At 28.4% G+C, this 11054-nt stretch overlaps 1 protein-coding gene across 1 annotated transcript; it reads right to left on the bottom strand.

Moving 5' to 3' along the window:
- Positions 1–7575: 7575 nt before the first annotated feature.
- LOC101496913 (S-adenosyl-L-methionine:benzoic acid/salicylic acid carboxyl methyltransferase 3-like) lies at positions 7576–10180 on the bottom strand. The gene is made up of 4 exons (XM_004509231.4): positions 10028–10180; positions 8871–9275; positions 8516–8770; positions 7576–8198 (listed from the first exon to the last, which is right to left on the bottom strand). The coding sequence occupies exons 1-4, from the start codon at positions 10100–10102 to the stop codon at positions 7839–7841; spliced, it is 1095 nt and encodes a 364-aa protein (XP_004509288.1). The 5' UTR covers positions 10103–10180; the 3' UTR covers positions 7576–7838.
- Between the last annotated feature and the right edge of the window lie 874 nt (positions 10181–11054).

The raw sequence follows: 11054 nt of genomic DNA, 5'->3' as shown, positions 1-11054 counted from the left end.
GTGGGTCATATTACCCACGGACAATCCCTAAATAAGTGTGTCCCACGGCTTGTCCGTCGGTAAATATTTTCCTACGAGCGATTTAGCTAGGAACTCGTGTCTGTGGGTAATCCGTGGGTAATTTTACGTTACCTATGGACAGTCCGTGAGTAAAGATAAAATTTGCCGTAAGTAATAACAGTTTTTCTTGTAGTGATTATCAATTGGAATGATAATGTCACTCCATCACTGTGATTCAAATTGATCTTCGAGACCAAAATAAAATTAAGCAAACAAATTATTTTCAAGCAAGATTTTTCGATTATAATTAATCTATACCAATTAATAGCTTTGACATATGAGTCGGTTAACTTCTTTAAAACTATATCGTGCTCGGGATTTATTTGTAAAACTATTCTTTTTTGAAATATTTAGAATATTTAAAGTAGTTATTAATTTTGTAGACTTTTACTGAAAGCAAATATGTGACAAGTGTTGCGAGTAATTAGGTAAGTCAAAGATCCAATCAATTATATAATTAATTTTAGATTAATAAAGTATTAATTTTCATTATTATATTTACTATTTAGTTAAATAGTTAATTTGATAAAGTCCTTAAAATTATAGACTTTATTATCATGATAGGGATTATGATAATGAGAAACAATTATTTTCTTTTCTTTTTTATTATTTTAATGTAAATTGTTCTTGATCATGTATAAGATTATTATGAGTCTAACATCAATAACCAGATAAAAATTAATATATATATATATATGTGATGGTTTTTATTGAATAAAAATTAATAGATGTCATTTATCAAATCAAATATATAGATAATGCATATGGTGATATGATCACTAAAATGGTTCAATTCAGAATTGATAATGATCAATATTACCTTAGCTGCTAATAAAAAGTTCTCAATAAGAAACATAATAATTTTCTTTCACATGAGATTATCATAATATTTAATAAGTTATTTACTGTATTTTAATTCCTAACACTAGTATCTTAAGGTGTTAGTTGAAAGGAGTACACAGTTAAATACTAGCTAGTATAATTAATGATTAATCAAGATGAAATATGTCAACTTCTAATAATGAATTTGAACTCTAAAATAAAATTAAAATTCTAGTAGGAAAACAGAATGAAAAAGAAATGAGTTTTAAGTTATAGATGTTACTTATTATAAAATTTAATAAATAATGTCATGCTATAAAATTAATCAAAAGTTGTGGCTAAACAAAGTTATATTATTCTTCATACTAACCAAACGTTAAATAGTATTGCTAGACATCCACGATAATTAATATATTGAATGTACAAGAGTCGCACAAGTATTGTAGTTTTTTCCCAAGAATTTTTTATTTATAATTAAATTAAAAAATTTAATTTACTAATCAAATATAATTCTTATAAGTGGAATATTATTGTATTTTTGCTGATACTAAAAATACAATTAATATAAATAATGAGCATATATGTTATAGAATAAATAAAAGGCGGTCTACATTGTTTGAAATGTACTTGTGTAAATTCAAGAATGTATGTAAAACGTGAACAAAATGCAGTTTTGAAATCCGCAATGTTATCAAAACCCGGTCAATTTGTAAACAGTGGTAACGTGAACAAAATCGATTTTGGTGGTGGTTGTGTGTTGAAAAAACATTTTTTGTTTTGACTATATTTTTAGTACGTTATTTGTAACTGTGTTTGATATTTTATAATTTTTATTAGTAGTTATTATTTTCTTTGAGTTGATATGTCATTCTTTTTGTCGAAATGTTGTACGTTAATATTTGAGGTGTCTAGTTTATAGTTTTGATTTCCTTTTATTGCTATTATTATTATTGGTATTTATTTTATGTTGTTAATTTCTGAATTCATGTCCCACAAAAAATAATTATTTTAATGAGCTTTCGATGTGTTCTTTGGTTCCAACAACTTACATAAGAGGTTCAGTTCTCTTGTAAAAATTATAGAAGCCCATACAACTCGTATAACAACCTTAAATAGGTCAAATTATGTTCTTTCAAAATGTAAGATGGAGGATATGTCTCATGAGAATAATTTTCACTAACCTGTGTGTCGATGCAATGAAGCTGGATAACAAGACTACTTATTAATGACCTTACTACATAGATAGATGAGTTGCTACATTCTTCAATGGGTTGATGATAACATGTTGAACCACATTAGTGGGGATAAAGCTCCTAAATCCTTGTGCGATAAGTTAGAGTAGCTGTATGCAAAAAAAACAGTAAATAACAAGGTGTATTTGATAAAAATAAAAATAAAAATAAAAAGTTGTTAAGTTTGAAACTTCAAGAAGGGACTTCGTTAGCAAATCATTTGAATATTTTTCAAGGAATTATGAATTAACTCTCTGCTATGAGTATTAAGTTTGATGATGAAATTCACGGGTTATTGATTATTGGTTCTTTGTTTGACTCATTGTAAACTTTTAGAATATAATTATTTAATTATAGTTTTGATGATGTGTTTTCAATGGACCTTGTCAAGAGTAGTATTTTGAATAAGTAAATGAGAAGAAAGTCTTAGGATTCTCTATTACAGTCATCAATATTGATTATTGAATCATCGGGGAGAAGTAATAATTTATATTCAGGAAATAGAGACAAAAATTGAAGTAATTTTAGAAATTGGTTCAAAGTTGTCGTGTGCTACATCTATGGTGAAGAAAGGCCTATTCAGAAGATGTATTGGTTTTTAAAAAAGGAGAATGAGGACAAAGGTAAAGAAAAGAAAAAAGAAAAAAAATGATGATGGAGACAATACTAATGTAACATTTGATGACGACTTGCTTTTTATTGAAGAGCAAGATAAAATTAATATTACAGATAGCGCATCAAGTTGGATAATCAATAGTGGTACTTCAGAACATGTCACTTCCAAAAGAAATATTTTTTGCTCTTATACTCTAGATAAATTTGGTGATGTGAAGTTGACTCATAAAGATGTGTTGGCCTTGGAGAGGTTTCTTTGGAGATGACTTATGGTACCAAGTTAACTCTCAATATTGTGAAGTATGTTCCAGACATTGATTTGAATGTATTTTCAGTTACAACTAAGGCTATGATAGTTAGTTCCCGCGGGACACTTAAAACTCACCAAGGGTTTTATGATTGTTGCTAGATGTATGAAATCTTCTACTCTTTACGGGACACACGAAAATAATTAAACATGTTCGTGAAATTGAATTAGTTGAAAGAGTTGAACTATGGCATAAGAGGTTGTGTCAGAATAGTGAGTAATACGTGGTTGAGCTAAGAAAACGAGATGTGTTGTCAAACATGAGAAATCTGTACTTGAAGAAATGTGATCATTGTTTTTGCAAAAAAGAATAACAAAGTTTATTCAGAGTCACTCACCTAGAAAACCATAAGTTCTTGATTTGGTGCATTCTCATCTAAGCAGTCCTTAATTAGAAGACAAGAACACTTGGGGAATGCATATTTTATGACATTTATTAAGGATATTTAAGAAAGGCTTGAGTTTACACTTTGAAGAGTAAAGATGATGTTTTGAGAGTGTTAAAGAAGTTTAAGGCCTTAGTTGAGTGTGAAACTAAGAAGAAGTTTAAGTGTATACACATCAATAATTGGAGTGAATATTTGAGATAATTTCACTCTTATTGAAGAGAGAGATGAATTAGACATCATAAGTCTTTGCAGTTGAATGATATCAGGATTAGGATGAAGGCATTGGTTGAAAGAGTTAGATGTTTGTTATCGCAAGCAAAGCTTCTACTTCTACATTCATTTTGGGGTAAAGCATTGAACACAATTGTGCATGTCCTAAACTTTAACCTTGTGTGTCCTTGCAAAATGAAGTATGATAGATGATTTTGTTAGGTAAAATTGTTTCTTGTGATCACCTGTGTGGTTTTGAATGTAAAACATTTATGTGTCTTCTAAAGTAGATGTTAAAAGTAAGCATTATGTGTTCATTGACTAGATGGAGTTTGGTATATATTTTATGATCCTGTTATGAAGAAAATTGTTAGAAGTTGTGATGCTAAGTTCATATAAGATCGACGGTTGAAAAACATTGCTAGTAGAAATGTCTTATGTGAGTCTAGACAAGAGTAAGATAATATAATTGGTATTTTGTATTTCCCTTTTGTGAAAGATTTTTATATATTCTCTTATTCCTACTTTTTTAATTTAGTCTGGTTCACATGGATTTTTTTTAATATTTTTTTTTATAAAAAAACCAAAATAACGATATTTAAATTGGGTAAAAAAAAATAAAATTAACCAATCCACAAACATTTTCTACTTAAAAACTACAAATGTTTTGATTTCTCTATTGCACTTTATGATACGTAGGAGTAAAGTATTCCCCTTGTGAATTCAAATTAACAAAAAACATATTTTTCTTTCTTTTAATATTACTTATTTTCTTTTTTATTATTCTTGTTGAGGTAAAAATAATTAATTAAATAAATATTTATATAAAATTAATTATAGATTAACCGTTTTAGCGAACGACGTAGGATAGTAAAAGGCAACATATTCATGATTTGAATGATTGTGTCCAATAAAAAAATAATAATAATAATAATAATAATAATAATAATAATAATAATAATAATAATAATAATAATAAAAGGCAACATAATCATCAATTCATTCATGATATTTCATACTGTATAAATTTAAAGCCAATAAAAAAACATGCATCTTAAAGTCAGGAAAACGACTTGCACTCAAAGTCGAGAAAACGACCTGCATCTTAAAGTTGGAAAAACAACTAGCACTCGAAGTCTAGAAAACAACCCACATCTTAAAATCGAGAAAATGACTCGCATCTGAAGCTGAGAAAATGATTTGCATCTTAAAGTTGGGAAAACGCATTGCACCCGCATCTTAAAGCTAGGAAAACAACTCACCATCAAAGTCGAGAAAACAACTCGCATCTTAAAGTCGGGAAAACGACTAGCAACTTCCTGTAACATCCTTTTTGGATAAAATTAGAGTTTTCATATTTATTATTCTTTCATTTATTTATCAAGTAAATTCTAAGTAAAGAAGGGAAGTTATTGACACCTAATTTTGTTTGCTATATTTTTGTTATATATATTTATAATAAAATAAAATAAAAAATAAATGAAAATCAATCAATTATTGGGTTTTTTATTTGATTTGTTTTCAAGTAATTAAAGTATTCTATAAAAAAATTGAAGAAAGAGAAGATCGTAGTAAATGGATTTAGACAATTGTGTATATATGCTTGCATCTGGTTTGAGTTTGTTTTGGTTCATGTGGGCCTTTGATTCCTGCTTGCTTTTGATTGTCTGTGGTTCCTGGTTTGACTTTTTTTCTTGTGTTTAACTAGTTCAACTTGATAAAACAAAGAGAAAAAAAGAGAAAAAAAAGAAAGTAGCAATAATGTATAGACTCTTTATCGTCCTCTAATTTTCTTTTCATTAGATTTATTTGTATTACAATTTTTTCAAAAGATTTCAATTTAGTTTACCGTAAAAATAACTCATAGGCCTAACTTTTTCTTAAGCCACTGCACCTGATCTTGAGTTACTTGCAACACATACTAAAAAACCCAAATAATTGATACATGTAAATTAATTGGCAAATAAGACAGACTTCATCTCCATTGTAAACACAACACATGAACTTCTTCTCAAAACAGTAATAATCATTTAATCAGTAATTTAGAAAGAGAGAAAGTTGTAAAAAAGATTAAGAAAGTTGTAATTTAGATACCCTTCAAGTTGTGCTCACCGCATCCTTCCCTGACTGTTTTAATATCGTATCTTTCTATGGCCAGGACGAATGATTGATTGCACAACAACAATCACTGTGTAAATTTTGATATTGCAATCTGGGCAGTTGCTCTCTTTTCGTTCTTTCGTCCATGGTCGCCGCTTGAATCATCAAACCATTCTCCTAAATTAACGAATTCATATCAGGTCTTCTCATTCTCAAACTAAATTAATAAAATAAAGATATTTTTTTATTAATGTAAATAATATTTTTCTTTTTTAATTATTCTTTTTGGTGTAAATATAATTAATTAATTAAATAAATGTTATGTATACAATTAATTAGATTAACCATTTTAACGGACATTGTAATTTAGTAGAAGACAATATATTCATGATTTGAATGTACATGTGCTCTTCTCATCCATTATTTGAATGATCTTGTCCAATAAAAATAATAATAAAAGGCAACATACTCATCCACTCAATCATGACATTTAAATTTAAAGTTAAGAAAACAACATACATTTTAAATAAGAGAAAATGATGCATACCAAATGCCGAGAAAATGACTCTTATCTTAAAGTTGAGAAAACGATACGCACCTAAAGTCGAGAAAACAACAAACATCTTAAAGCTGAGAAAACGAATTGCACCTGAAGCCAAGAAAACGACTCGCGTCTTAAAGTTGGAAAAACGATTTACACCCGAATCCGAGAAAATGACTCGCATCTTAAAGTCGAGAAAACGACTTGCATCCGAAATCGAGAAAATGACTCACATCTTAAAGCAAGGAAAAGGACATGCAGTTGAAATCGAGAAAAAGACTCGCATCTTAAAGTTGGAAAAAACGACTCCTACTTAAAGACGAGGAAGCAACCCGCATCTTAAATTCGGGAAAATGACTAGCACCCGAAGCCAAGAAAATGACCCGCATCTTAAAGTAGGTTCAGTTTGATGCGCTGGATAAAAAGAGACATGATATGATTTAAAACTAGATAAATATATTATAATATATGATAGTATAGTATAATGACAAGATAAATATTATCATATCATGTATTTTATACACACATGATAACCAACATGATAACATTTTATTTTGTCATGTATTTGATACACATCTCATCCTGATTGAAAACACTGTTTAAACAAGCTCTATATTATTTTATTTGTATTTTGAGATTTGCTATGTGAAATCTCAAACCGAAAATGAATAAATTTGTCTTGTTGAATATGATGTGTGAATAATAAAAAAAATTGTCTCAACTTTCAATACACTTTTTTTTCCTTTCAATTATACCATTTAATTAATACTACTTGCATCATTTTCAATATAATATCTTTTTGTATGCATTTATGACATTGATAATATACTAATACTTAATAAGGATACTTTTGTAAAAATAGTATTTTCTCTTTAATTTATATATTTTTTTTCTTAATATATGTGAAATAATCAAATGGCTCAATTTGGTGTATAATATTTGGAATTTGTTGGGTTTAAACTTTTTGAATTGATGAAGGCGAGAAATTATGTGTTTCAATTTTTTGGGTTGGTGATGGTTTGATGAAAGTTTACGAAGGATGCGAATATTTTAATTTTTATTAATTTTTATTTTATTTTAGAAAAGATGATAAATTTCATTATAATTAACTCATACAATTTTAAAATTTCAATTCGAATCCGAAATAAAACATCTAAGCTAACAATATTTGACACCAAGATCGAAAAGACTTGACAAAAATGATTTTAAATGCTACATTTGCAACTTTTTAATAAAAACTGTTAACAAGGCTGAAGAATATAACGTAACATATAATTAAAAAACACTTAAAAGACCGAATTCAGAAAATTGGTTAAACTTAAAGTAGCACAGACATAATTTTACCATAATATCAATATCCAATTTATTCAATTATGACATAAATATATCACAATGAATTACAGCATACAGTTAAATATAATACTCATATTATATTTTATTTTATCACCAAACATTTACTAGCAAATTATTAACTAGACAAACAACGCAAACTAACAACTGCCACAACATTGAAAATATTTTTAGAGAAATGGCCTTTATAAACCTCAACTACATTTTTTTTCTTATGGTTTTCTAGTCAATAATATGGTAACGTTGACAAACTTAGTTTTCTCCTTGGACATCCGATCAGTTAAAATTTTTTTATAGCGATTGAAAAGTTCTTCAATAATATTTTCACCAAAGTGGCTAACTAGTAAAGGTTCAGCTACAGCTCTCATTAATTGTGTGACATTATATGCACCATCAACATGTGACTCCGACATTTGAGACTCACATTCAAGACTGTTCCAACTAACTTCAGACACGTTCAATTGATCGATAGCAAATGATCCTTCTTTCATAACTTCTAATTTCACTTCTGATGGAGATGGAGTATACTGAGGGATGTTAAAAGAATCCAGTTGCTCTTCTTTTATGATTCCCTAATCAACATATAGAAAAAAGAAAAATTATTAATATTATGATAAGAGTGACGATTGAACTTTTCGATGTCTTAAGGCACTCGTTCAAATCACTAAGTCAACTTTATATCTCCTTAAAAACAAAAATGTATTTTTGATTTTTTAAGAATCCAAGGAGTATTACATGATCCAATATGACCAACACAAAGTATATATAAAAGCGCCGTAAATATTATGACCCTTGTTGGATCCTCTGTTAATTTTAAAATATTATATAACAACGTTTTTAATAAAAAAAATCGCCGGAAAAAACTGTAAAATGCTATTTTTGGCTCTACCTGGAAGACCATATCATTGAGAGCCATAGCCATAAGCTCCCAAATGTAGCAACACTCCTTGCTAAACATATTGTCACTTTTTCTTCCTAAAAACGTTAGAATCATGCGACCACCTTCAACTAGCTCCTCTGCACGACACTTAAGAAAAAGAGAGAAATCTTTTTGAAATTGATTATAGTAAGCAGTGAGGACATTTGAGGGACTTGTACTCGCCATGTAAATGTTACCCTTATTGTTGTTTACATTCTCAGGAACCTAAATACCAATCAACAAAAATGCATTAATCCACCTTACACATGTGCATATTAAATACTATGAAGAAAAACAATAATAATAAATAGTTAAGGAATTAAACCTTAGATAGCCATTGAAGACCGTAAGAGGAATGGACGAAATGCAAACTTTGATTGGGAAAAATCCTACTATAGAAAGAACCAGGAACTCCAGAGAAATAACATGGACCTATTTCAGATTCAATTTCACCACGTAGTCTCTCTTTGAAGTTGTCAAGAGATCTAAAGATGTTGTTGAAGTCATTTCCTGGTAAATCGTTCAAGAAGACCTTATATTCAGGAGATTCGTGATTCAAATTTCGACAAAGTTTTTCCACAACCTTGATAAATTCTGATACCACCAATAAAGTATTTGGTCCAGAAGCACAACCCAAGTCTGCAATTGCTAAACTTCTTGGGTGTTTACTACGATAGAGACTCATTATGGCTTCTTCTCTAATAGACTTTGTCAATGATATTACATGTTGCTGTGTATACAACCAAGGATATTTGCTTTATTAGTTTCAATTAAGTGCTAAAATTTTGTCAAAAAATAAACGTTCTTTGTTTTATTACCATTAATACTATAACAAAATATTTATAAAAAAATTGTTGGTATTTTAAAAAAAAAACAGGATTTGTCTTATAAGTAAAGTTTATATGATTAGTCGAAGGATATTTGATATATTGAAACACATATTCAAATAAAAGATGTCCACTTTTTTGTAATTAATGTCATAAATTAGCCATATTATACTTCTTTAAGAAAAAGATAATAATTGTGCAAAATTGGTTGTTTTTTTTTCTCACACATATCCCTTTTTTTAAAAAAAGTTAACTAATATTATTTACGTTAAAATTTATATACCAAAATATCTTATTATTTTTAACCTTCGTGAGGTTGCATTTCCGTTCTGCGATAATTTTTTTTTTATTAAGATATCGTATCCTCGAGATGCGACCATATATAACCTTTTAGTTTTATTATTTTTTGACAATACCATGTTATAGATGGTTGTATTTTGAAAATGAGATCTCTTAATGCAGAAAAAGCAAAAATCATCTCAAGACATAGATGTGATTTCCAGAAGAAAAAAAAAAGTATGATATTCTAATATATAAATTTTAATGTAAGTATATTAAATTTTTTTTAAAAAAAAAAAGATATTTATATATATGCAAAAGTTCCGCAATATTGGGAACACATGTATAATAATATAAGTTAAATATGAATATTTACCTGAACTAAGGAGTTGTTTGCATAGCTTGTTTCTCCCATGCCTCCATTCATGTGCAAAACCTCTGCTACTTTCATTCTTGTTTGTTATTTTTCCTTCTTCTTTCACTCTTTTTCAGTGTATTGTTTCTTTTTTATTTTTTGCTTCTCTTGAATTTAATCAGAGCCCTACCGCACCTATATATATATATATAGAGATGTAAAAGCTACTAAAAAAAATCAATTTTCTTTTTCTTACAAAAAGAAAATTAAAAAATCATTTTTCGATTTCGTGTCGTGTATGTTCAATTAACATAGAACTTTTAGCAACGATATTATATTAATTTTTTGCTTGGACAACATTGTTATATATTCCTTAATCTTTCAGAATCATGCGACAAGTGATTGATGTTAAGTGTCTTCTCAAATTAGTTGGTTCCCATTGCAATTATTGACTAAAAGAACACAACATGTTACTAATATTATAGAATATTCGTCTATTCGATTTGAGTATGACAACTATTACGAGTATAGAAGGAGCAGAATTCACGTGGAAATTTTACAAAACATTTTAGATTTCTAATGTATATTCAAGTGTTTTCGTACATTTATTGTTATACACTACGCCAAAAATGACATTTTATAGCGCGTTTTTTATAGCGCTTATTAAACACAAGCGCTGTTGTATGATATTTTAAAAATAACGGAGGATACAACAGCGCTTTTTTGACAAGCGCTATAAAAAAAATGCTGTAAAAGACTTTGATTTCACATAATTAAACGACCTATTAGAGCGCTTTTTGGAAAAGCGCTGTAAAAAGGTTTTAAAAAAAAAATAAGGTGGTCTTTTACAGCGCTTTTAGACAAGCGCTTTAAAAAGTCTGTAAAAAAGCGCTGTAATAGACTTTTAAAAAATAAAATAAGGAGGTCTTTTACAACGCTCTTTAAAAAAGCGCTGTAATAGGCTTTTAAAAGTAAAATAAGGAAGTCTTTTACAGCGCTCTTTAAAAAAAGCGATGTAATATGCTTTTAAAAAATAAAATAAGAAGGT

This window comes from Cicer arietinum, chromosome 7 (genome assembly GCF_000331145.2).
Source record: "Cicer arietinum cultivar CDC Frontier isolate Library 1 chromosome 7, Cicar.CDCFrontier_v2.0, whole genome shotgun sequence".
In the NCBI taxonomy this organism is placed as follows: Eukaryota; Viridiplantae; Streptophyta; class Magnoliopsida; order Fabales; family Fabaceae; genus Cicer; species Cicer arietinum.
Note: the sequence above shows the minus strand (reverse complement) of the source record. Positions and strands in the feature narration are given on the sequence as shown.

Coding starts and splice junctions, on each gene's coding strand:
- LOC101496913 (XM_004509231.4), bottom strand. CDS start 10,102: ATGAAAGTAGCAGAGGTTTTGCACATGAATGGAGGCATGGGAGAAACA. Junction 9,276..10,027: donor CAAACAACTCCTTAGTTCAG/GTAAATATTCAT, acceptor TTGTATACACAG/CAACATGTAATATCATTGAC. Junction 8,771..8,870: donor GTCTTCAATGGCTATCTAAG/GTTTAATTCCTT, acceptor ATTGGTATTTAG/GTTCCTGAGAATGTAAACAA.